The sequence below is a fragment of the Oncorhynchus keta genome, chromosome 37, assembly GCF_023373465.1.
Source record: "Oncorhynchus keta strain PuntledgeMale-10-30-2019 chromosome 37, Oket_V2, whole genome shotgun sequence".
Lineage (NCBI taxonomy): Eukaryota > Metazoa > Chordata > Actinopteri > Salmoniformes > Salmonidae > Oncorhynchus > Oncorhynchus keta.
Window position 1 is genome coordinate 20,773,714 of NC_068457.1, and position 27,687 is coordinate 20,801,400.

Genomic DNA, 27,687 nt, shown 5'->3' on the forward strand with positions numbered 1-27,687 from the left:
ACTTATTCCATCATTTTTTTTTAGACGGCAAGGTCTTACAGGTTTTGTTTATGTAGGCATTTTCTTTGTGTAAAGTGTTATTTCAGGATCAGATCTGCCTTATCTTGTTTGAATAATTCAGAAGTTTTTTTTTGTGAAACATGCATGGATGGTTATTACCCCCCCATCTGCCTTGGCGCACTCGACAAACACACCACACTGTAAAATTATACTTTAAGAAAAGGACAAATAAATGGTCTTTTGAATTATTATGCCCTGTATGCAAGGAGGAACCTACATTAAAAAAAACAACTTTCACCTGTCATTTGTTTTTAGATTAGCATGGATAAAGGGGAGGAGTCAAGGAAGAGGAAATTACTTTATTATTGAGTAACCTTTCTTTTGCCCCCATATAACCTTGTGCTTGTCAATCTAACGAACCAAACAGACAAGCTTTACAACACAGCTTATAAACCCAACTTTGAGCAGACGCTCGGAAGGGATGAGCCGGTCTGCCACAGCAGGTTTCCAGCCACTGATCCACAGTCAGCCAACTTTACCCCATCCCTATCCTCCTTCCGTAGGTGAAAACTGACACGAGATCTGCTTTTGAAGCAACAATGGCATCTATTCTCTCAGCAGGCACTGTTTATTCTAGCTCATTCTCACCCGCAGGAGGAATGTCAAGGGGAGAATCTCAATTGCGTACATCTCGCTTCCTTTCTCCTCACCGCCTCCTCAAATTTCATTGGACGAGAAAGCCAGAAGTTCCTCCCCTCTGACCTCCAATGGGTTTTGAGGAGGCGAGAAATTGCAATTGAGATTCTCCCAAGGACTGTTAGAAAGGCAAAGGGGATGTGGTGTTGACATAATGAGACTTTACAGCTGTCATCCATTCCTTGATCTCTACCTAATATAACAAAGTCAAAGTTCCTTGCCCAGTCAAAGTCATGAATGTAGAATTATCAGCACCAGTGTCCAGGCCTATCTGACTAAAACCAATGCAGCCAGGAAAACCTTGAGCCAGTGACCTTAATGTTTTTGATGCATCCACCATGCACACTACCTCCTGTGCCATAGAAGTCCAGAACTCCTGGCAGAGACTTCAGGACACCTACATTTTGGGACCCTGCATTCACATAACAAGGAGTGTCAGTACAGTAGCCACAATTTGAAACAGCAGAATGTCACAATTTGAAACAGCAGGGGAATACTACAAAAAGAGTAGGTTGGTGATTGATTAAAAGGCTTCCTTCAAAAATGTTTTATTAACAAATATAACACACCTACTCATTTCAGGGTTTTTATTTTGATTATTTTCTACATTTTAGAATAATAGTGAAGACATCAAAACTATGAAATGACACATAGAATCATGTAGTAAAAGTGTTAAACAAATCAAAATACATTTTATATTTTATATTCTTTAAATAGCCAAACTTTGCCTTGATGACAGCTTTGCACACTCTCAACCAGCTTCACAAGGTAGTCACTTGGAATGCATTTCAATTAACTGGTGTGCCTTGTTAAAAAAAAATATATATATATATATATTTAACCTTTATTTAACTAGGCAAGTCAGTTATGAACAAATTCTTAGTTACAAAGACGGCCTACCCCGGCTAAACCCGGACGACGCTGGACCAATTGTGTGCTGCCTTATGGGACTCCCAATCACGGCCGGATGTGATACAGCCTGAAGATAAACTTTTGTTAAAAGTTCATTTGTGGAATTTCTTTCCTTCTTAATGCGTTTGAGTCAATCAGTTGTGTTGTGACAAGGTAGGGGGGTATACAGAAGATAGCCCTATTTGGTAAATGATCAAGTCCATATTATGGCAAGAATGGCTCAAATTAGCAACGAGAAATGACAGTCCATCATTACTTTAAGACATGAAAGTCAGTCAAAATGGAACATTTCAAGAACTTTTAAAGTTTCTTCAAGTGCAGTCTGAGGACCGCCACAGGAAAGGAAGACCCAGAGTTACCTCTGCTGCAGAGGATAAGTGCATTAGAGTTACCAGCCTCAGAAATTACAGCCCAAATAAATGCTTCACAGAGTTCAAGTAACAGACACATCTCAACATCAACTGTTCAGAGGAGACTGCGTGGATCAGGCCTTCATGGTCTGATTGCTGCCAAGAAACTACTACTAAAGGACACCAATAAGAAGAAGAGACTTGCTTGGTTCAAGAAACATGAGCAATGGACATTAGACCGGTGGAAATCTGTCCTTTGGTCTGCATGTGTAGTTCCCACCATGAAGCATGGAGGAGGTGTGGGGGTGCTTTACTGGTGACACTGTCAGTGATTTAGAATTCAAGGCACACTTAACCAGCATGGCTACCACAGCATTCTGCAGCGATATGCCATCTGATCTGGTTTGCGCTTCGTGGGACTATCATTTGTTTTTCAACAGGACAATGAACCAACACACCTCCAGGCTATGTAAGAGCTATTTGACCAAGAAGGAGAGTGATGCAGTGCTGCATCAGATGACCTGGCCTCCACAATCACCTGACCTCAACCCAATTGAGATGGTTTAGCATGAGTTGGACTGCAGAGTGAAGGAAAAGCAGCTAACAAGTGCTCAGCATATGTGGGAACTCCTTCAAGACGGTTGGAAAAGCATTCCAGGTGAAGCTGGTTGAGAGAATGCCAAGAGTGTGCAAAGCTGTCATCAAGGCAAAGGGTGGCTACTTTGAAAAATCTCACTCATTGGTTACACTAATTGCAGTGTGTCTTCATAACCTGGTTCAATAATTCATGACATTAACCTGAGGAAGGCACAGTGATGGCGAAACGTTGGTAAATACCCATTAAATTGCTGGGAGATTATACATAGAGTGTGCGATTAATTTTATTTTGATAGTTTATAGTTTATTCGCCGTTAGTCAGCACCTCCACACAAACTATTATTCTGGTTGTGCGCCAGTTTTTATCTACTTAGAAAAATCTAAAATATATTTTGAGTTTAACACTTTAATACATGATTCCATTATTTCATAGTTTTGATGTTTTCAGTATTTGTCCTCAATGGACAAAATAGGAAGAAATAAAGGACTTAAATTAATGGTATGTCCAAACTTTTGACTGATACTGTATGAGGTATTGATTGTCATATATCTTTATATCTTTAACTCAATTATGACGATATCGATATTCTACATCACAATTGAATATTAGATAGTCCAGCAAATTATACAAATGTAGCCAGACTTTTAAAAACTTTTTGGAAAGGGTGATACAATGTCGTGATATGCGCAATGTCCTCTGCTCTTTGTGGTTGTCTCAACCAATAAAATCACGCTCTGGGTTCCTGCTTCTAGCTTCCATTACACCACGACACGCACCACCACCAGTTAGTAAGCGGTGTCGGTTTTAAAGGCTTTTGACCACCTAACTATAGTGTCATGAAAATAAGCAAAAATAATTTACAGTAATATAATATATCAACTGTATCTTCAAGGTTCATTCATTTGGAAATTGACAAAATAAGAAAAGACGAGCGAAATCTAAGGGACGTCGACAAACCGGCAAACAAAGAGATCCCTTCTCGACGACAACATTTTTCCTCAATATTCTTTAGTTATGAGTCATGTGGCCGTCGAAAATTTACACGGTCTAGAACAGCAGGTGAGTTTTCTGTATTTCTTTTTTATTTGTGTTCATGTCTATAACACGTCGGAATGAGTAGAACGAGTCAGAAAATGCAGTCGTGGATACCAAGCTAGCTGATTAGCTTTGTTCGCTAGCTGTAACTGCGTGTGTTGTCTAATCTCTGGGTAAAATGGAGGCCGGTGGGTGATAATGGTTGGTGACGATGCTTCACGTTCAACAATGCAGTATTTCTCACAATTGGGTTGATCCTTAACTATACCTCTAAGACATGCAATCTAACCCCTATGTTCAATGTTGGTGACATTAAAAAATATATATATATTGCATTTATTCACTTGAGCTGATTGTTAGCCTGCTTGCTAGTTTGGCCTCTAGTTAGCGTTAGGTACGTACGCTAACATGAAAGCTAGCTGGCAACATTTTCTTCTGCGTCACTGTCACATTGTTTTATTCCCGAATGAACAAAGCGTGTTTATGCTTTGCACAGTTGCTGGCTAGCAACGAATGCACTGTTTGGGTTTGTGTTGTGCTATAGATTTTGTTGCATGTTAAAGAACCTGTCATTGTTAAGTCATCCAGTTTTTGTCACCTGTAACGTTAGTCCAGCCGACAGTATCCAGGAAAACACCCATTAATTTGGTTTGGAAGCATTATAAAAGTGAGTCTTGCTGTAACTGCATTTGCAAATGCAACATTTGTCTATTTTAAATAAGGTTTCATCTTCCATGTTTGACCAAACATAATTAGTAAGCTGTCATGACATTTTCTGATAGTCAGCAGATGCATATTTGACATGTGCTTGGCAGTGTGAAAGGATGTTGGGTTGGTGGGGGCCAACTTATTTTGACACAGGAAATAAGACCTCTGAGCCATGTTGGTCACGCTCCTTGATAACCTGTATTTGTCTGTTAAAGCAAAGGACTCGAGGGGAAGAACTTCGGTAGCAGTATATATATTTGAGCAGAGAAGAATCTAGTCCAACTCTGTAATTGGAGTGTTTTCGTAGGGTTAGGGAACGAAATCAAGCTATGGTTCGTTCTGGTGTTACACTTTGTATTCCATGACTTAGAGAAGCTTCTCATGAACACACAATACTTTATTTCCTGATGATAGGATTTACCATTGCTAATATCAAATGTTCAAGTGATCTAAAAAGGTCAGACAGGTCATTGTCAACCCCTATTCAATAATGGCACCAAATCACTTCTCTGAATTCTTAAATGAAACACATATTGTCCAATATTTACAGATAGGGTGGTCATACTGTTAGGATATTTTCAGGGCTGATGTAGAATAGAGATTATTCAAATAAAAGCAATAAATGATTAACTTAAAATGCTGTTATGCAAATTAGGCACTTCATATGCAAACCAGAATACATAATTACTGTAATTTAAGCCCAATTGAAAGTAGGGTGGTCATTAACAGATATAATTGCTTTATACCAGACTGAGTTGGCAAAAATTTGAAACAATTTATGAACTTAGCTTTCAACTTTTTACACTACTTTATGCAAATTACATATTTAATACACTCACTCACACACAGCCTAATGGTGTCTGCATGCTTCTCATCCACAATCATTTGGAACAGTTTGTGCATTTATTATAACAACAGTGTTACATTTTTGTTCATTTTTGTTTTCAGCCAGTTTTTCCCCCCTGGCTGTTCACGCCCCTTCGTCTGTGAATGCTCAGCAGTATGGATTATTCAATGAAGTGTGACATTCCAATGAGAGTAATATTTTTCACTTTAGAAATAATGCACCAAAATGATTTGTTAGATGAAAAAAAATGGGGAAAAGGGGGGCACACGTCTTTGGCAACGACCTCAATGATTTACAGATTTCTTGAGGTGTCTATTTTGGCCAGGTGTATTCTGGCTATGGTGTCTCAAGATGGACAAAGGTACTATTGCTTATTTATTTTCTAGTTTTTAAGCGATGTTCTTTTAACCTGTCTAGGACGCGGACCCCCCCCCCAACATTCCGCTGAAAAGGCAGCACGGGAAATTCAAAAATATTTTTTTGAAATATGGAACTTTCACACATGAACTCTTTTAACTACCCATCCTGGATCCGGGAGCGTTGCCATTAACTGACACTAATTAGCAAAACGCAACGGACATAAATATTACTAGAAAATATTCATGAAATCACAAGTGAAATATATTGAAACACAGCTTAAACTTTTATTAATCACCCTGTCATCTCAGATTTTGAAAATGTGCTTTACAGCCAAAGCAAGACAAGCATTTGTGTAAGTTTATCGATAGCCTAGCATATCATTATGCCTAGCTAGCAGCAGGCAACCTGGTCATGAAAATCAGAAAAGCAATCAAATTAAATCGTTTACCTTTGAGCTTCGGATGTTTTCACTCAAGACTCCCAGTTAGATAGCAAATGTTCCTTTTTTCCAAAAAGATTATTTTTGTAGCTGAAATAACTCCGTTAATTTTTCACGTTTGGCTGAGAATTCGAACGGAAATTGCGGTCACGACAACGCCGAAAAATATTCCAAATTAGCTCCATAATGTCGACAAACGTTGTTTATAATCAATCCTTCAAATATCTATTAGATATCAACCGGGATGGGTGGCTTCTTAGTAGGAAAGAGGGAAACAATGGCCACATTTGTCTCTTAGGCACAAAACACTCTGAGAGACTCCAGCTGACCACTGACGCAATGTTGACGTTCAGGCTCATTTTTCAAAATAAAAGCCTGAAACTATGTATTGTGACACTAGACACATTAGGGAAGCCATAGAAAGAGGAATCTGGTTGATATCTCATTCACTGCTCAATAGGGACGCTTAGGAACGCAGATTTTTCTTTCCCTTCCTGATTGGATTTTTCTCAGGCTTTCGCCTGCAATATCAGTTATGCTATACTCACAGACAATATTTTTACAGTTTTGGGAACTTTAGAGTGTTTTCTATCCTAAGCTGTCAATTATATGCATATTCTAGCATCTTGTCATCTTGTTGACAAAATAGCCCATTTACTTTGGGAATGTTATTTTTCCAAAAATGAAAATAGTGCCCCCTAGGTTCAACAGGTTAACAAGTCCAATACAGCAAATGAAAGATAAACATCTTGTTAATCTACCCATCGTGTCTGATTTTTAACATGTTTTACAGCGAAAATACAACATATATATTTGTTATATCACCACCAAATCCAAAAAAACACAGCCATTTTTCCCAGCCAAAGATAAAATGAATCACTAACCTTTGATAATCTTCATCAGATGACACTCATAGGACATCGTGTTACACAATACATTTGTTTTGTTCGATAATATGCATATTTATATCCACAAACCTCGATTTACATTGGCGCCATGTTCAGAAATGCCTCCAAAATATTCGGAGTAATTACAGAGAGCCATGTCATATAACAGAAATACTCATCATAAACTTTGATGAAAGATACATGTTTTACATATAATTAAAGATACACTGGTTCTTAACCACTTGCTCCTACCTGGCAAGCAGGCGTCCCATCTAGAGCTCTGGAAATGCAAATGCGCTACGCTAAATGCTAATAGTATTAGTTAAAACTCAAACGTTCATTAAAATACACATGCAGGGTATTGAATTAAAGCTACACTCGTTGTGAATCCAGGCAACAAGTCAGATTTAAAAAAAAAAAAAATTTTGGCGAAAGCATGAGAAGCTATCTGATAGCTTATTCGGCACTACACAAACCGCACAATAAAATATAAAACATTCATTACCTTTGACCATCTTCTTTGTTGGCACTCCTAGATGTCCCATAATCACTATTGGGTCTTTTTTTCCGATTAAATCGGTCCATATATAGCCTAGATATCGTTCTATGTAGTCTGTCTGATAAACGGAAAAAAAATAGCGCTTCATAACGTAACGTCATTTTTTAAAATTCAAAAAGTCGACGATAAACTTTCACAAAACACTTCGAAATACTTTTGTAATGCAACTTTAGGTATTTGTAAACGTTAATAAGCGATCAAATATAGGGCTCCATCTTGAAATACTGTCGGTGTATTTCTCAACCAAAATATCCGGTCGGAGACCGGAATAAATGGCCTGTCTCTTGTTCGTTTGACCAAGAAACAAATCCTAGGCAAATGACAAGACTGTTGACATCGTGTGGAAGCTGTAGGTACTGCAACCTCAGCCATATTTAATGTCTTTCGCCCATAACAATGGGTTGAAGCGGCGGATGGATATATTTTTCCACTTTCAGTGATCAGATTTTCCTGCACTTTTCAATAAAACGCACGTTCTGTTAAAGCCACAGCCATGATTTAACCAGTTTTATAAACGTCTGAGTGTTTTCTATCCACACATACTAATCATATGCATATACTATATTCCTGGCATGAGTCGCAGGGCGCTGAAATGTTGCGCGATTTTTAACAGAATGTTCAAAAAAGTAGAGGGTAGACTGAAGACGTTAATGCAACCACTGTCAGATTTTTATTTTATAAAAAAAAAAAAAGAAGCATACCATGCAATAATCTGAGACGGCGCTCAGACGTAAATATATTTCTCCGCCAGGTTGGGAGTCAACAGAAATATGAAATTACATCATAAATATTCCCGTTACCTTTGGATGATCTTTCATCAGAATGCAGTGCAAGGAATCCTAGTTCTGCAACAAATCTTTGTTTTGTTCAATAATGTCCATTACTAGTGTCCTGTTAGCTACGTTTGCTAGCACGTTTAGTTCACATGTCCAAAAGCTGGCGCTGGTCCAGGCGAACTCGGACGAATACTTCAGAAAGTTAAATTCCAGGTCGAATAAACTGGTCAAACTAAGTAGAGAATCAATCTTCGGGATGATATCATATATATCCAATAACGTTCCAACCGGATCATTCGTTTTTGTCTACAGAGTACTGGAACGCAAGGCATATAATGAGTACTGCACGTAACCAGGAACTGGCATTCTGCCAGACCAGTGACTCAAATAGCTGTCATCCGGTCCCACATCACACTAGAGGTTTCATTCCACGTTCTACTGACTGTTGACATCTAGTGGAGGGCGTAGGAAGTGCGAACAGATCCATATATTTTTGGGATGTGAATAGGCGAGGAGTTGAAAATCAAACAGCCCCAGAATTTCCACTTTCTGTTTGGAAGTTTGCCTTGCCTATGAGTTCTGTTATACTCAGACATAATTCAAACAGTTTTAGAAACGTCAGTGTTTTCTATCCAATAGTAATAATAATATGCATATTAGCATCTGGGACAGAGTAGGAGGCAGTTCACTATGGGCACGCAATTCATCCAAAGTGAAAATGCTGCCCCCTATCCCTAAAAGGTTAAGGGAATATATGAGCACACTCGTTCGGCTTGCCGAAGGCATGCGGAAGGCTTAAGACACACACTTCTCAGCATTCCCACACAGTTACCCAACACACACTTCTCACTAAGTCTGAACTGTATCACAGAAAGCTACTAGTCAAATAACGTACACTATATGGCCAATTTGTAAGTCGCTCTGGATAAGAGCGTCTGCTAAATTACTTAAATGTAAATGTAAAAGTATATGGACACCTGCTCGCCCAACATCTAATTTCAAAATCATAGGCATTAATATGGAGTTGGTCCCCCCCCTTTGCTGCTACAACAGCCTCCTCTCTTCTGGGAAGGCTTTCCATTAGATGTTAGAACATAGCTGCAGGGACTTGCTTCCATTCAGCCACAAGCATTTGGGTTGGGCACTGATGTTGGGTGATTAGGCCTGGATTGCAGTCAGCGTTCCAATTCATCCCAAAGAGTTGAGGTCAGGGCTCTGTGCAGGCCAGTCAAGTTCTTCCACACCGATCTCCACAAACCATTTATGTATGGACCTCGCTTTGTGCACGAGGGCATTGTCATGCTGAAATAGGAAAGGGCCTTCCCCAAACTGTTGCCACAAAGCACAGAATCATCTAAAATGTAATTGTATGCTGTAGCGTTAAGATCTCCCTTCACTGGAAATAAGGGGCCTAGCCCAAACAGTGAAAAACAGCCCCAGACCATTATGCCGCCTCCACTAAGTCTTTGTTGGCACTATGCGTTCAGGCAGGTAGTGTTCTCCTGGTATTTACCAAACCCAGATTTGTCCATCGGACAGCCAGATGGTGAAACATGATTCATCAAACCAAAGCACGCGTTTCCACTGCTCGAGAGTCCAAAGGAGGCAAGCTCTACACCACTCAAGCCGATGCGTTGCGCATGGGGATCTTAGGCTTGTGTGCGGCTGCTCGGCCATGGAAACCCTTTTCATGAAGCTCCCGACTAACCGTACTTGTGTTGATGCTTCCAGAGGCAATTTGGAACTCTGTAGTGAGTGTTGCAACCGAGAACAGATTTGTATGTGCTTCAGCAGTCCTGTTCTGTGAGCTTGTGTGGCCTACCACTTGCTTCTAGACGTTTCCACTTCACAATAACAGCACTTAAGGTTGACCGGGGCAACTCTTGCAGGCCAGAAATTTAACGAACTGACTTGATGATGCTTCGTTGAAAGTCATTGATCTCTTCAGTGAGGCCATTCTACTGCCAATGTTTGTCTATGGAGATTGTATGGCTGTGTGCTTGATTTTATACACCTGTCAACAACGGGTGTGGCTGAAATCCACTAATTTGAAGGGGTGTCCACTTTTTTATTATAGTGTTCCATAAAGTATATTTGGATTTTTGGACATTGGGTAACAGCTCTGATACTTTGTTTAAAAAATGCTATACGTTTTTATTTGAGTGAAAACTGATTTGTTTACAGAGTTTAAATAAAACATTTTTTTTTAAAAATTTTTTATTTTTTTTTTTTATACATTGGTCCATTATTTCTCCCTCACCGAACACCCTAGTTTTGGGTCTGTATTCCTTTTCACCAACTTTCTTCCTGGATATCTGCAGTCCTGTAGGTTTTCAGTCCAACCCAAATTTAGCACATCTGATTCAGCTTGTTAACTTATTGCGGCGACCCATCCCGGATCCGGTATCGTGACTACGGCTCAAGCTCATTACCATAACGCAAAATGCAAAAAAATATTCTGAGAAATATTTAACCTCCACACATTAACAAGTCCAATAGCTCAAATGAAAGATAAACACCTTGTTCATCTACCCAGCAAGTCAGATTTCTAAAATGTTTTACGGCGAAAACATAGCACATAGTTATATTAGACCACCACCGAAACAAAAGACGAGAGGCAGCCATTTTGTCCCAGAAAATATAAAATTATAAAAGCAGGATTAAAAAATAAATAATTCACTAACCTTTTGAAAATCTTCATCAGATGACAGTAATAGTGCATGTTACACAATACATTTTTTTTCCCTCAATAATATGGTCCTTCTGTAGCACAGTTGGTAGAGCATGGCGCTTGTAACGCCAGGGTAGTGGGTTCGATTCCCGGGACCACCCATACGTAGAATGTATGCACACATGACTGTAAGTCGCTTTGGATAAAAGCGTCTGCTAAATGGCATTTATTATTATTATTATTATTATTATAATATGCCATTTATATCCATAAATCTCTGTTTACAATGACGACATTTCAAAAAATGCTACTCAAATGTCCGGAGAAATGATAGCTCCGACAGATAACGTCAGATAACAAGCAATAAACATGACTAAATATACATGTTCTACGTATAGTTACATAGATACACTTCTTCTTAATGCAACCGCTGTATTACATTTATTTTTAACGTTACAGAATTCGTTCACTGGCTATACAATGAGACGGCGCTCAGATATTAGCAGTATGTCTCCTCTACGTTTGGAGTCCACAGAAACCCAAAATAACCACATAAATATTCCCTTACCTTTTGATGTTCTTCGATCAGAAGACTTAGGAGTCATACCCAATACATCGTTTGGTTTCACGTTGTGTGTCTCTGTATTAGCATATGCTAATAGCTTCAGCTGAAATGCACCCAAAATGACTTCTGGTCCCGCACTCTTGCGCATCAAAACTTCAAATTTACATATTATATGTCGACTAAACTGGTCAAACTATGTGCAGAATCGAGCTTTATGATGTTTTTAACATGTAAAACAATGATCAGCGCGAACAGACAAACCGCCTTCAATTGCTGTTACTTGGAAAAGAACGTGCCCCAAATCGGCCGCGCGCAATAGTGCATGTATTTGAGTGACACTAACATTTTCGCCCGCCAAACGACGAGGGCTCGCGGGATTCTCACAATGAACGCGCCATTTGAAAGCAGGCATCGCACTGAACACATACATACTGGGAAGGGTGGGGGCGATGACTTCAAAGTTGACCCAACTTTTCTCTTGACAAGAAAGAGTTTGGGAGAATAGCTGCCCTGAGAGTTCTGCTTTACATACAGACATCATTTAAACGGTTTTAGAAACTATAGTTTTCTATTCAATGATAATTATTATATGCATATATTAGCAATTTTGGGGAAAAAATATTTTCAGTTTACTATGGGCACGCACTTCCTCCAAAGGGGGCAGTAATTGAGGCCTAGTCTTAAGAGGTTACGGTCTTGTTGAGCAGCTAAATGGTAGAATCAGGTGTGTTAAATTAGAGTTGGACGGTAGATCTCCAGGAAGAGGGTTGTGCAGCCCTGATCTAGCCTATTGGCAGTTGAGTGTCTGCCTTGCAAGAAAGTATCTTTTGTTGCTTGCAACGGTACACCCATGGTAGACTGCTCTGCAAAGTGTACAATTGAAACTTTCTGTAATCGGATTGTGGTGGGGGGGCAACAACTGGACAGGGGAGTTCCCTGCTTCACATATGTATAATGGGGGAAGCACTGTAGTATAAGGGATATTCATGTCTTTCTGCTTTCTGGAGATCAACAGTTTGTCACTTTATTTGGGTAGTGTGACCATCTGTTGATATGCAACTGCTGGTGTGGATTAGGATAAGTGTTAGGGTTAGTTTAAATGTTACTGTAGAGCATCTATAGATGGAGCGTTACCCAGTTTGTCACCCTTTGTCTTGCGGCTTACTGTCCTATATGCATGTTTAGAAATACATTTATCCGTAACAGTGTTTACCGTAGTACTTAACTGTATGTTTTAATTTTCTATTTCAGCTTGCTGTCCTAGGCTTGAACAATGCTGATGGGCAGGGTGGAGGCACTGGCAGTAAGTGATCTCTACTCTTTGAGCCTAAGGACATCTAGGTTGTGTTATGGTGATTCTTTTCTTTTATGATCACTTGGTCTGAAGCGGCCCTCACTCTTATCCTTTCCTTCGGGGCCATTGGGTGGTTCAAGGACTGAATATAACCCTCCCCGCAGGTGGCCTTTTTAATGGATAATTCATACCCCAAAGTCAAAAACTTGTCAGGTGTTTTCAGACCTTAGAAGTGGTCTGAAGTCGAGCTGAGTTAGTGTTCTGCAGGAAACTGCAGATAAATTATTGGTACTGTCCAATAGAGGTCGACAGATTTTATGATTTTTCAACGCCGATACTGATTATTGGAGGACCAAAAATGCAGATATCGATTAATCGGTCAATTTTTTTATTTTATTTACTTGTAATAATGACAATTACAACTACCGAATGAACACTTATTTTAACTTAAAATAATGCATCAATAAAATCAATTTAGCCTCAAGTAAATAATGAAACATGTTCAATTTGGTTTAAATAATGCAAAAACAAAGTGTTGGAGAAGAAAGTAAAAGTGCAATATGTTCCATGTAAGAAAGCTAACGTTTCAGTTCCTTGCTCAGAACATGAGAACATATGAAAGCTGGTCGTTCCTTTTACCTGGGAATATTGAAGACTCATGTTAAGACGTTTTAGGTTGTAGTTATTATAGGACTATTTCCCTCGATACCATTTGTATTTCATTAACCTTTGACTATTGGATGTTCTTATAGACACTTTAGTATTGCCAGTGTAACAGTACAGCTTCCATCCCTCTCCTCGCTCCTCCCTGGGCTCGAACCAGCAACACAACGACAACAGCCACCATCGAAGCAGCGTTACCCATGCAGAGCAATGGGTAACGGCTAGAAGGATCAGCGCGAGTGACGTTTGAAATGCTATTAGCGCGCGCAAACTAGCCAGTCATTTCACTTTGGTTACACCAGCCTCATCTCGGGAGTTGATAGGCTTGAAGTCATAAACAGCGCAGTGCTTGACGCACAACGAAGAGCTGCCGTCAAACTGATTTGAAACCGCACCAAAGTGCTGTTTGAATGAATGTTTACGCGCCTGCTTCTGCCTACCACGGCTCAGTCAGATACTTAGATACTTGTATGCTCAGTCAGATTATATGCAACGCAGGACACACTAGATAATATCTAGTAATGTCATCAACCGTGTGTAGTTAACTAGTGATTATGATTGATTGTTTTTTATAAGATAAGTTTAATGCTAGCTAGCAACTTACCTTGGCTTACTGCATTCGTGTAACAGGCAGTCTCCTTGTGGAGTGCAACGAGAGAGAGGCAGGTCGTTATTGCGTTCGACTAGTTAACTGTAAGGTTGCAAGATTGGCTCCCCCGAGCTGACATGGTGAAAATCTGCCTTTCTGCCCCTGAACAAGGCAGTTATGCCACTGTTCCTAGGCTGTCATTGAAAATAGGAATGTGTTCTTAACTGACTTGCCTAGTTAAATACAGGTATAATTATTATATGTATTTTAATCGGCGCCCAAAAGTACCGATTCCCGATTGTTATGAAAACTTGAAATCGGCCCTAATTAATCGGCCATTCCGATTAATCGGTCAACCTCTACTGTCCAATCAAAGGCCCACGAAACATCCCATTCCTGACATCCCTGGCCTTTGTGGGAAAGAGACTAGAGTAGGGAGCTTTAAACTATTGGGACTGACTCACATTTCCATCAGTGTATTACTAGGTTCATTTAGGTATAAGATGCCATCAAGTTATTTTAATTTCACTTGTTTGTTTTTAGCAAATTCATGCTCTTATCATTTATGAAATCGCATAAACGCCATTTAAGTTTTCAGTTTCCTCATTTGAGATACAAGACAGTTTTCCAATTTGTTTGTTTAATCAAACAGGCCAGATAGGCTACTTAATCCCTATTAAATTAAAGGGATTGAGACATCCCTAGAATAAGACTAGGAACCCATTAGACCTTTGACGTGTTTGTGTACAGTACTTCCCTTGTGTTCACAAGTCTGTCTCTCTAGGGACCTGTTACATTCCACCTCATTTACGGAACCAAGAGGCTTCCAAAAATGGTAAGTGTCGTCCCCCCATCAACAGTACCACCTCTATGAGGTATGCCAGTTGGACACCGTAAAAATGCCCTGGCCCCCTAGTGGTCAAGAATGCCATAATGCATTGTAGTGGCCCATAATAAACATTTCACAAAATTAATTGAGCTAGCAACAATGTTGTGAAATTCCCTTTAAAAAAAAAACTCAGACAATTAGCTTTAGTTTTATCTTGACAATTTCTTCTCGCTGGGCTGGGACAAGGTCAGCTAGAGGGTGACCCGACTGTATTGCTTTTCTCCACTAGTTGGAAACAGTGGCGTAAAGGTTGCGTTAGAATCCCCATCTTATATAGCCAGCCGCTTGTTTTTCTCATCCCAAAAGACACTACGGAAAGACGGACACAAAACCGTGCATATCCAATGTCCTGGAGTCCATTTTGTGACAGCATCTGGGAACTGCGTTGACAAACCATCAACCACTCCATTTCCCTGCTCTTACTGGCCAACATTCGCAGTACATCGGCAGCATGTTTTCATCATGAAGCTCCCCCCCATGACGCTTTTTTTTTTTTTGCAGCAGATGCTTTCTCTAGACCGAGCGCCTTGTCAATGGCACCAGGAAGCTGTAAGTCCCTTTACAGTCCGCTCTTTGGCTGAGGGAAGCTCTGGCGTTTTTTATTTTAAATGTTGTCTTTATTTTATTCTGCATGTTTTAATTAAATTGCCTACCAGAACAGTGGTCTCACTCAATTCGATTAGAAAACAAGGCCACGTGCATTTAGACAAGGGGACTGGAGGCTCTCAAATTAAATCTTTAAAACCACATTCCCATGGGTGAAATGAAGACATGACTGGCTTTTTCCTGCATTAAGGGTGTTGGCATCCGCTCACATGCTTACATTTTGTTCAAACAAAAAACAGCCTCCATTAGTTATGTCATTCCAACATACTGCTTAATTGCAATGTATCTATTTATTTGTGGAATTGAAAGTGGTAGGTATTAGCAAATTAATGCTGCTTACATAACAAATGTTCCTTAATCGGGACCCTAGTTCATGAGCCAAATTATTGACTTGTGTATACTGTTTTGTATGGCTTGTGCATTGTTTAGTGGGAAAATAAGCCAGGTCCTTTTTTAATTTAAGTATTTCCCTTTTCAGAGGATCCATGAGGTAATAAGTGGTGGGTATCTGGGATGTTAAAGCCAAAGGAACCAAGAAGGGCGTGGTTCCATTGTGCCCCTAACTCCTACTAGCTCTAAAGGACCTCAACACATTTCTTACAGCCATCCAGGTCGTTCTAATCTGTTAACATAGAAAGGCTAAGGGGAAGTAGTTAGAGGCTGAAATGGAACCAGGCCTACTTGGTCCAAATCTCTCTTCCTATAGGGTCCATTACTGCCTACCACCGTTGTGCCCTTGAGCAAGGCACAACCTCTAAGTGCTCTAGGGGTGCTGCTCTGCCGCTGCCCCTGTGTTGCTCCCAGCCTGTGGTGTCTGAGATTGGGTACTGTGACAGCAACAACTAAAGAATATCTGCAAATGGCCCAATAAACAATGTATTGTATTGACTGCGTGTGAGGAGGAAACCCAATTGTACATTGGGAGTCAACATGTCTCCCCTCGATTTCCTTTCTGTTTTTACCCAAGATACGCCTGGCGGTTGGGACGGTGGACGCAACAATGGCTTTGTGCAGAATGGTTACCACGACAACCGCATGAATGGGGGCAACAGGTACAACAGTGGCCCGCCTCGCATGGAGAGGGGCAGGGGGGGTGGAGGTTTCCGTGGCGGAAGGGGCGGGTCCTACAACCCGGTACAGCCTATGCAGAATGCCGGCATGTTTGGAGTCTACGACAACAAAGATGGCGGCGGCTGGAACACGACTAAAGATGCCTACACCAGCTTCGGCGCACGTCCCGACAGGGGAAAGTCTGCTTTTTTCAACAACGGCGGGAGTGTACCCCGAGGAAGGTGAGAAGACTAGAGAATTCACTCCCAAGCCCTTAGCCAGCAGTTTTCAGGTTCCTCAAGAGTTCTGTGCTGTACCATGAGGCAACTCATTAGCAAGCTAGCTTTCCTGACCCCTGTGGTTATGTTATGCTTGACAGTTACCAGCGTGGAGGGTTTGGAGGCAGTGGAAACAGCCGCTGGGTGGAGGAGTCCAGGGATGACGAGGACTGGTCCAAACCCACTCAGGCCAATGAGCGCCTGGAACAGTGAGTAGTAACCTAACCTACCCCCCTTTCTGCATACTAATGATATTTCAATAATGAGGAGTTACCAATGTAACTTTATCAACATCCCCTCTCGTTAAAATGGTCACGTAGACCTTTTTCTGTCACTTTCCTGACCTTCAGTGTTTCTGCTTCTCCCCAGGGAGCTGTTCGCTGGTGGCAACACAGGGATTAACTTTGACAATTACGACGACATTCCCGTTGAGGCCACTGGCCAAAACTGCCCCCATCACATTGACAGCGTGAGTCCCCAAGTAATTCTAGCCAAATAACCCTGTTTCAGATCCAGTAACCCTCATGTCCTATTAGTCAGCATTTTGTTAGTATTCTTCAAAACCAGAAGCGTTTCCCATGGGCTCTACTGAGCAGCTTGTGGTGCTGTTGATCCCCCTGCACATACCCCCCCCCCCTCTGAAACAGAGTTGCGTGAAAGCTGTCTGGTGTTCATTTGAGTGACTGGTTTGTCTTCATATTTGAGTTCCAAGACGTGGAGATGGGAGAGATCATCATGAGTAACATTGCCCTGACCCGCTACACTCGGCCCACTCCGGTCCAGAAGTACGCCATTCCAATCATCAAGAATAAGAGGGACCTGATGGCCTGCGCCCAGACAGGTTAGAACCAGAGCGAACTAGAACCACTTCAAATTGGATTGGTCTGGAGAGCTATATGCAGATATGACTTACGACAACTAATATAAACTGTGGTCTCTCAGGTTCCGGTAAGACTGCTGCGTTCCTGTTGCCTGTACTGAGTCAGATCTACACTGAAGGCCCAGGAGAAGCCCTCGCTGCCCAGAAGTCTGGAGGACAGGACAATGGAAAGTATGGTCGCCGTAAGCAGTACCCCCTCGCTCTGGTCCTGGCCCCCACCAGAGAACTGGCCCTGCAGATCTATGAAGAGGCCAGAAAGGTAAGCAACTGCCCTCCTCTCACCTGGGATGTTATTGCGGGTGTAGCAAAATGCTTGACACACCCACGCAATGTGACCACACACACAGAGGGGACAGATATCCCATCAGCATCAATACCAGCTAGGTCGGTAGCGGTCTGCCAGTGGGCCTCTATCTCTTTGTCTCTGTTTTTGTGTTGACGGCCAACCAGCCACGGTTGGTATTAGGGAACTGCAGTGTAACACACAATCATTGTTTGTGTTCTCCTTTCTCTCTCCTCCCTTGTCCCTTTCCCTGCCTTCTCTCTCTGTACCCCGTATTCCCCCTCTCCCTTCTCGCTCTCTGTACCCCGTATTCCCCCTCTCCCTTCTCGCTCTCTGTACCCCGTATTCCCCCTCTCCCTTCTCACTCTCTGTACCCCGTATTCCCCCTCTCCCTTCTCGCTCTCTGTACCCTGTATTCCCCCTCTCGCTTCTCTCTCCATCTCTGTACCCTGTATTCCCCCTCTCGCCTCTCTCTCCATCTCTGTACCCCGTATTCACCCTCTCGCTTCTCGCTCTCTGTACCCTGTATTCCCCCTCTCGCTTCTCTCTCCATCTCTGTACCCTGTATTCACCCTCTCGCTTCTCTCTCCATCTCTGTACCCTGTGTTCACCCTCTCGCTTCTCTCTCCATCTCTGTACCCTGTATTCCCCCTCTCGCTTCTCTCTCCATCTCTGTACCCTGTATTCCCCCTCTCGCTTCTCTCTCCATCTCTGTACCCTGTATTCACCCTCTTCCACCCCTCTCTCCTGCTGTAGTTTGCATACCGGTCCCGTGTGCGTCCTTGTGTGGTGTACGGAGGGGCTGACATTGGCCAGCAGATCAGAGACCTGGAGCGAGGCTGTCACCTGCTGGTGGCTACACCTGGACGCCTGGTGGACATGATGGAGAGGGGCAAGATCGGCCTCGACTACTGCAAGTGAGTAGACTTCCAACATGCTGGACTGCTGGCAGACTGAGCTGTCCCAGACATAGCGTCTGGTTCTTGACTTCATTGTTTTTGAAAGGTGTAGACAAGTTACAAAGCCCCAGGGCCCAGTCACTAGGCACTTTACCTAGATTAATAACCTAAGCCTTATTTGTATTGGGTTAGTTTTACTGGGGGAGATGTGGTGATTTGTTCACATAATTCCCATCTGTGATTTAAGTCCTGTCCAAATCTTCCATGTCTGTCATTTTTAAGTAGCAGGAGAGTAGTAAATCCAGCTGGAAAAATCTAGCATCTCCAAAGTACTCTGATAATACTAGTCATGTGCGACTCGATAGCCCTGTCTTTTGAGAGAAATGTCTTGAGTTTGACAGGCGTTGCTCATGGTTTGAGCAAGAAACAATAACTGATTTAGATGGGTTTTTAAGTGTATGTATGAAGGGCCTACATGTACCAACTTTCAGTGAATGCTTTTGTTTATACGTTTTGTGGCAATTAATTGAATGTGGGTTTTTTTGTGCATATTTAATCTTAACACTTGCTGTTAATAGATCGCAAAGCAGCATTACAACGTAGCTAAACTTTTGGAAATGACTTCCCTTTCTCATCCATAGCCGAAAAATGCATCGCAAGTCTGCTATTTAGCTCGCATCTGTGGAATGGGGGCCTTTTAAGGACGTTTTCTACTGCAGAACGCTAAAATACCCTTATGATTGTACTTCCTCAATCTAAAGCTGGCTTGGTATAGTTTAGAAACTTGGGAGCTAAGCTCTAGTTATCAGTGTAGCCTGTTGTCACCTGGACATGTTGAAATATATCTTCACACCTAGAATAAAAACCTCCAGGTTTCCGTCATAACTGTCAATTTATTGAGTAGGAAAATAATTAATTACGGGGCAGTTTGGGGAAATAAACTTAACCCATCTGAATCATCCTCTGGAATAAGACATTCTGGGGTAATAATTACATAACCAATGTTCTCTAGTAATACTAGCCCTGTGCAAATGGAGCTCTAGATGAATTGCGTACATGTGGGCAATATGATTCATTCCACCTCGTCCATCAGAGTGCAAGCAAGAGCTGAGACCATATTGCGTAGCCCAGCTCTAAATTTCCTGATGCAGCTTATCAGACTATTGATTAGTTGAATTGGCCTGCTGGACAGGAAAGGAATCCTACATACCCATGCGACTATGATGGGAAAACAGGTCTACAGCCAGTCCCTGACCCTGTCTCTGTTAGTTATCTGGTGCTGGATGAGGCTGACCGGATGTTGGACATGGGTTTTGAGCCCCAGATCAGACGCATCGTGGAGCAGGACACCATGCCCCCTAAAGGCATCCGTCAGACCATGATGTTCAGCGCTACCTTCCCCAAGGAGATCCAGGTACTCACACCCACATGGTGTTCAACTCCCTTTCATAAAGAGATCATGGTACATAGACAATAATTCTTACACTCCAGTCCCCACAATTGCTTATGTATTTGTCAAAAGTATTGTGCTTAATGAGGAAAGGTGTTATTTGCCATATGTCCTCTCTATGGTGTATTAACCCACCTTTCCACACACATATAATAAACTGTCCTCCATGTTGGCTCCACAACAATAACACAAACCCCTCGGTCAGATCCTGGCGCGTGACTTCCTGGAGGAGTATATCTTCCTGGCGGTGGGAAGAGTGGGCTCCACCTCTGAGAACATCACCCAGAAGGTGGTGTGGGTGGAGGACGGTGATAAGAGGTCCTTCCTCCTGGACTTGCTCAATGCTACAGGTAACTACCTGGACTATACCTGTCGCTGGCTCAACCCCCTCTCCTGTCCCTGTGTGTTACTTACTGGAACTTTTACTTGTAGTGCAGGGTTTCTCAAAGCTCATCCTGGGGACTCGCTCACTGTGTTCTACATACATTGATATGTGGTTGGTAAGGGCATTGAGTTATCTGAAGGAAGCTTTGATTGGTTGAAATTAAAACCTGTGTGGACAGTGGTTGTTTGAGGACTGGAGTTGAGAAACCCTGTGTTTGAATAGCCCCTCTGTGTCTTATGAATATGTTGACTTGATCAGTTGGGCTAGGTGGAATCTGCAACGGCATGATTTCCCAACATCAGCTGTCTTTATTCAAATCTAACTAAATCCTGAAGCTAATCATTGATTGAATATGCAGACATGTCTTTGATAGGACATCTTCCCAGCAGATTCCACCTGCCCCTAACACTTGGCTAGTTCCTGATTTTAAAGCTTGTCAGATGTAAGCTATAGATCTTAGAAGATGGGTAACCATTCAGCTGTGAGGGTCTAGTATTGATTGCATTAGGTATTCTGTTCTTTCAGATGGTCATAAGCCTGGGTTTTGTTCAGTGGGCAGTTTTTGTGTGTTGAACGTGACCCAGTGTTGGTAGTGTCATAGGGTCAGATATGAGGTGAAGACTTGTACTCTAGCTTAGGTATGTTGGATATCATAAACTGACCCTGCCTAGTATCCCCAACCCCCAGTTACTCCTATGCAGAGCCATGTACACACAGAGTTCAGGAAACCATCCTCCATGTTGGCACCAAATGTTCCTCAACAATAACATTCTAATAATGAGGTCGTATTGGAACTTGTTGGTACCATTAACCTCTCTGGGATAGGGGGATGCAAATATCCCACTTGGCCAATTACCAGGTAAAATGCAGAGCGCCAGATTCAAATAAAATACTATAAAATTCAAACCTTCATTAAATCACATATGCAAGATGGCAAATTAAAGCTACACTCGTTGTGGATCCAGCCAAAGTCAGATTTCAAAAAGGCTTTTTGGGGAAAGCACAAGAAGCTATTATCTGATGATGGCACAGCAGTAAACGAAGAGTAGCATATTTCAACCCTGCAGGCGCTACACAAAACGCAGAAATAAAATATAAAACATGCCTTGCCTTTGACGAGCTTCTTTTGTTGGCACTCCAATATGTCCCATAAACATCACAAATGGTTTTTTTGTTCGATTAATTCCGTCCATATATATCCAAAATGTCCATTTATTTGGCGCGTTTGATCCAGAAAAAAACGACTTCCAATTTGTGCAAAGTCACCACAAAATATCTCAAGTTAACTGTAAACTTTGCCAAAACATTTCAAAATACTTTTGTAATACAACTTTAGGTATTTTTAAACGTTAATAATCGATCAAATTGAAGACGGGTCTATCTGTTTTCAATAGAGGACGAGAGGAAACTAACGCTACTTTTCAAGTCTTGGCCAACTCTCAACAGCGTTACCCTTTTCCTGGATGGCCGTACTTCTTCATTGCACAAAGGAATAACCTCAACCAAATTCCAAAGACTGGTGACATCCAGTGGAAGTGGTAGGAACTGAGAACAAGTGCCTAAAAATATTGTTTCCCAATGAGAACTCACTGAACAGACAGACTTCAAAAAAACAAACAAAAATCTGAGCGGTTAGTCCTCGGGGTTTTGCCTGCTTACGTAAGTTCTGTTATACTCAGACACGATTCAAACAGTTTTAGAAACTTCAGTGTTTTCTATCCAAATATACTAATAATATGCATTTCTTATATTCTTGGCATGAGTAGCAGGAAGTTGAAATTGGGCACGCTATTTATCCAAAAGGGAAAATGCTGCCCCCTATACCTCAAGAAGTTAATGGCGGCCATTGGGTTTTCTGATCTCTGTTGGCTAGCCTCCCCCTTTTAATGTCACTTATGAACTGTTGAAACTGCAATGAGTTTATCATCGGGTTTGGTTTTATCCAAAGTCATTCCGAGCGAAGTTCAGGACAATGCAGGTGAAAACATAGAGAAACCTGGTAAGTAGGAATTTATTATTACTAAAGTGGATGTAGAAGCTTGTATCTCATTTCATATTTCAGTTTATTGATTTATTGCTTGGCCTGTATTGGTTACCCATAGTAGTCATCCATTTGTGTCCAGGCGAGAAGGTCCCGTTGGTTCTGATCAGCCATCTAGTGTGGTTGTCATTGTGAGGTCATAAACTGTTTTGAAGGGTGTTGTCTCCTTTGTGTGTGTGTGGGGGGGGGTTGATTTGTTTAGCCCACATCCTGCTTGCTACTGCAACCGTTTGCCATTTCCTACACATATGCTTTTGTTATGATGGCCACGGCAGCTTGCAAAATGTTCACTGCAGGTAGAAAAATCAATAACATGATCCACTATTCTACCAGACGGAGAAACATGTTCAAACATATCTCATCTGGATGGGCTGTAACATTTTAAACATTTTGAAGAAGCCCTCTGGTCATCATGCATCACGACTCACTGTAGAGTAGCCCGACACAGCTTTAGATATGCAGCTTTTCTTTGCCAGAGCTTCCATTTCTTAGCAACACAATGGGTGTTTCTCCTACTCCCACAGGGGGTAGTGGGTAGATGCTGTTTCCATACCTGTAATGTCTCCCCTGGGGCTCGTTTAGGAGGGTACTGAGCAAGCGCTGAACGTTGCAGATAGAAATGGCACGAATAGACCTGACGCTAAGCCTCCCATATCAGAAACTGAGGCCATGTCTGTTAGAAATAGATTCTGTATATCTGAACATTTTTAAGCAGTGACTCACCGGTCATCCTTCTCCTCCCCAGGTAAGAACTCTCTGACGCTGGTGTTTGTGGAAACCAAGAAGGGAGCGGATGCCCTGGAGGACTTCCTGTACCGTGAGGGTTACGCCTGCACCAGTATTCATGGTGACCGCTCCCAGAGGGACCGAGAGGAGGCTCTGCACCAGTTCCGCTCGGGACGCTGCCCCATCCTGGTCGCCACGGCGGTGAGTCTGCAAGCTGACATTTTGGTTTGAATTCTACAGCTCTGTGACAGGTAAAATATATTGGTTGACAAATGCTAAAGCCAAACACACTAGCTCTTTGTTCAATACTGTTCAAGGCCTGGTGTTTGTTTTGCAATATGGTTGCATGTTGGGGTCATTTAAAAAGGGGGCTAACATGCTTCTGTTCCAACAAGGCGGCCAATAGTTGAATTCGGTCTCTTGTACCAGGTGGCTGCCCGTGGCCTGGACATCTCCAATGTCAAGCACGTCATCAACTTTGACCTGCCCAGCGATATAGAGGAGTACGTCCACCGTATTGGCCGTACTGGACGTGTAGGCAACCTGGGTAAGCCTCTACAACATTCAAGAACTCTCAACTCACCACTCAACGACACGTAATGCACATTTATTTTATTTAGATAACTATTTGACTGTAACATGGTGAACCCTCTCCTTTCCCAGGTCTGGCCACGTCGTTCTTCAACGATAAGAATGGCAACATCACCAAGGACCTTCTGGACATCCTAGTGGAGGCCAAACAGGAAGTACCCTCCTGGCTGGAGAGCCTGGCCTATGAACACCAGCACAAGAGCAACACCCGCGGACGCTCCAAGAGGTACACACACACACACACATCACATGCTTACACACACACACACTCCTACATAAAGGAGCAGAAGTACCAGGGTTTAGAGATGTTTCACTCTCTTAATCACGGACTCATCCTCTCTGTTTAGGTTCACCTCTGGTGGCTTCGGAGCCAGGGACTACCGTCAGACCAGTGGCGGCGGCAGCACTGGAGGGTTCGGGGGTCGTGGTGGACGCCAGCCCGGTGGACATGGAGGAAACCGTGGATTCGGTGGCGGCGGTAAATATCAGTTAAAACCTCACACTGGAGCAACATTTGGGTATAAATATTACTGTTGGTCTATCCCACAATTCTTAGGACACAAGTCCAAGAGTTAGTGTTTAATTCCAACCATGCTCCACACAGTCCTAATTCTCCTAACACTGTCCTGACCCCTCCCCCCACATCACAGGTGGCTTTGGAGGCAACTTCTACACCAGTGACGGCTATGGAGGAAACTACACTCATCAGGGGGGAGTGGACTGGTGGGGCAACTAAACATCCCTCCAACCCTATCCCCATCTACCTACACCCCCCCACCCCCCACCTACCATCGCAGTGGGTCGCGCCACGCCAAACTCACTGATAAGGAAACCACATGTGTAACCTAAGCCAGACTATATAAACCCCTGTGTAGCTTCCAAACAGACTGCAGTACATTACCAGCTGTGATTCTCTGATCGCTTATCCAAAAAATGGAGCTGAGAGACGGGGGACCGAGAGGACAGCTGACCAAGAGGAAAGCTGGAGCCACTGAGCGATTCCTGAAGAAACATGGCACCGCCAGGCTCTGGAATCATCGTGTGGCCGCCCGAAGTGACTATAACGTATTTAGGATTTTGGGACTTGCAGTTCTTTTTTTTCTTTCACGATAACTGCTTTTTCTTTCTTTGTAACAAAACAAACTGAGGATCATTTGTTTGTAAATGTACTGTGCCTTTAACAATTAGATTGTTTTATCTGTATTTTCTTTTAAGCGTCATAACTGGCTAAAACCTGGCCAACGAACTAAATTATATATTTTTTGTTTTGGGGTTTAAATGTGGTTTTGTTATTTTATTCGGAAGGAAAGCAAAATAAGCTTGAACTAAATATCCAACCTTGGCAAACACTGAGATGACATTACTTTTGAGTGAGTCATTTGTCCATTTGAGCTTCAAATTTGTCACAGGGGTAATCTGATGGCTCAAACTAGCTCCGACCGCATGTTGCAGCCATCCAATGAGAATTCCGCTATAGGTTTTCAAACCCTTGTGTGACGAAAGTGCACTTCAAGGAAAAAAAGAGTTCAAAATATTTTTCGCTCACTCTATCCTGGAGAGGAATATGGTAGTCTTCACTAAACGAGCCATTCCAGTTGTACGATTTTAAAATATAATATTTAAATGGTATGTTCATACATACAAGCTATTTGAGCAAGTCGATGCTCAAAGTTCAGTTCCCCACTAACAAATTGACTTGGCATTGTGGCACCTAGTGAAGCAACTTCTAGCTGCCTGGTGGGTGAATTTAGTTTTTGATTGAGCTTTTTTACTTAAACATTTGAGGATGGCAATTGACAAATATCCATCCTTCTGAGAGAATGTTTCTTAAAATTGTCAATTCTAAAACAGCACTTGACATATAGAAAGTGAAGTTTGAATGGTTGCCATAGGACCACACAGTAACCTGGGTGGCTTTGCTTTTTGTCAAGGCCATCCTGGGATGAAATACGCATGCAAGTGTTGTTGTTTTTTGGTCAAGGAGTTTAAAAAAAAAATGCAAAAGGAAATTCTGCAGCAGGCTTTTATTTCATTACAAAATGTCGTTCTCTTACACCTTTTAATTTAGTTCTCTTTTTCAAGCTGCGTTCGAATCCGAAGGACATTCTCGGGTTAACTGTTTAAAGACACAAGCTCTTCCTCCTCGGAGAGCGTAGGAAGGTCAGAAGTTAAGGGTCAGCAATGTACAGGCGAGCAAACTAAATTGCACACGTAGCAAAGGGTGATGGAAAGTGCAGTTTATTTACCAGTGCACCATTTTAAGAGGCAATGTGGTTTTCCTGTGTATCCTGGCTGGTGAATCTAGCCCACGCGACCCGGCCAAAGACGGGGTGCTTTATCTATCCTTCATTCTGACACAGAACCAATGCAGCTATTCTTCCCTTTGTAGGGTTGGGCCGCCTTGATGTATTATGTAAAACCACTGGCCAGTTTACTACTATAGCTGGCATCCAGGCTTCCTCCTTATATAGGTTGGCTAGAAAATGGCATTTTAAGTGCAATCGGTATATATTCTCAGTGTGTCTGTCGTGCCTTGACATTTTGAATTAATAAGTGGTTATGAAGCAGATGCACTGACAGTATTGTGTTAATTTAAGATTGAATGGTGCTACCTAAGTTAGGTCTAGGCCCCTTTGTGATGTTACTTAACAGCCATCAAGTTTTCAAAAAAACATTTTATTGCACATCTAGAGTTTTATATAAATGTCTTGAGTGCGTGTCCTTAAAGCTTCCGAATTTTGTGTGAGGAGATTGTGAAAAACGCAGCTTGTTTACGAAAGGGGAAGGGTTATCACTATTTAAACCAGGATTTATTTGGGACCAGGTGTTAGTTCAGTAGCAGTCTGAGAATTGAGCTATTTGCACACAGATTACTAGATTCTACTTTTGCTGCTAGTTTGTGTAATTTATTAAGCATTTTTGAGAAATATTTATTTTTATAAGCCTAAAGTGATAGTTTAAGGAACTTGACCAAAAGACAGTACAAAAACACTGGCACTTGAATGTTGAATGTCACCGGTATGCGTGGAAATTTATATTTTTCGGGGTAGTGTGAGCTTTTTAATGTCAGTCATATTGGACTCAAATCAAAATCCACACCTGTTACTTCTAGTAGTACTGGCCACACCGTCTAATCAACCTTAACGTTTAATTGGCGAACAAAATTTGAAACAACCAATGCCAAGGTTTGGATAAAAGTGATAACATTTTCTAAAAAATATTGTACCAGTGCAAGAAGTGTCCAGATTCTCTCCAATTCAATTAGCTTTTCCTTGTTTTTGAGGGTTTTCTTCCCTCCCCCAGCAAATGTCTGGCACATGGCAATCTTAAAGAAAGAAAACATGTGGCTCTGTTGTATTTGCATATTTGGGCCTCTGTGTGTGTTCTGTGGAGTGTGTGGTGAGTCTTACAGTAACATTGGCTGACAGTCTGAAAAGTAAAGGTTTGGATGAAACGTATGAATGGAAATGTGAAGCTGCAGAGAGGAGAGGTTGGAGAGCTTTCGGCTGGCCAGACACTCCCCTGAACGCCACTGAGTCGCCCACTAGTTTGTATTTGCTTTATGTACTAGTTTAGAGGCTGTGCACTGCACGAGAAAACACCTGTGCATTTATTGTATGATTTTACCAAAATTAAAAGTTTTGACTTGCAAATACTTAA

At 42.0% G+C, this 27,687-nt stretch overlaps 1 protein-coding gene across 7 annotated transcripts; it reads left to right on the plus strand.

Moving 5' to 3' along the window:
• The first annotated feature begins 3,295 nt into the window (after window positions 1–3,295).
• LOC118372373 (ATP-dependent RNA helicase DDX3X-like) lies at window positions 3,296–27,687 on the plus strand. 7 transcript variants are annotated; one of them, XM_052499545.1, is made up of 18 exons: window positions 3,296–3,615; window positions 12,655–12,706; window positions 14,734–14,784; window positions 15,340–15,387; window positions 16,412–16,736; window positions 16,874–16,981; window positions 17,142–17,241; window positions 17,478–17,613; window positions 17,715–17,911; window positions 18,692–18,852; window positions 20,104–20,248; window positions 20,490–20,634; window positions 22,618–22,668; window positions 23,456–23,637; window positions 23,866–23,983; window positions 24,100–24,253; window positions 24,375–24,505; window positions 24,678–27,687. In XM_052499545.1, exons 1-18 carry the CDS (start codon window positions 3,571–3,573, stop codon window positions 24,761–24,763), a joined length of 2,235 nt encoding a protein of 744 aa, XP_052355505.1. In that variant the 5' UTR covers window positions 3,296–3,570; the 3' UTR covers window positions 24,764–27,687. The 7 variants fall into 7 exon arrangements, with proteins under 7 accessions (XP_052355505.1, XP_052355506.1, XP_052355508.1 ...); XM_052499546.1 differs by having other exon boundaries at window positions 15,343–15,387; XM_052499548.1 differs by lacking the exon at window positions 22,618–22,668.

What these genes read in the sequence shown, in the direction of transcription:
- LOC118372373 (XM_052499545.1), top strand. Translation starts at nt 3,571, where the DNA reads ATGAGTCATGTGGCCGTCGAAAATTTACACGGTCTAGAACAGCAG. An exon ending in CCTTCCCCAAGGAGATCCAG is followed by an intron (nt 20,249 to 20,489) that starts GTACTCACACCC and finishes CCCCTCGGTCAG; the next exon opens with ATCCTGGCGCGTGACTTCCT. An exon ending in CCGTGGATTCGGTGGCGGCG is followed by an intron (nt 24,506 to 24,677) that starts GTAAATATCAGT and finishes CCCACATCACAG; the next exon opens with GTGGCTTTGGAGGCAACTTC.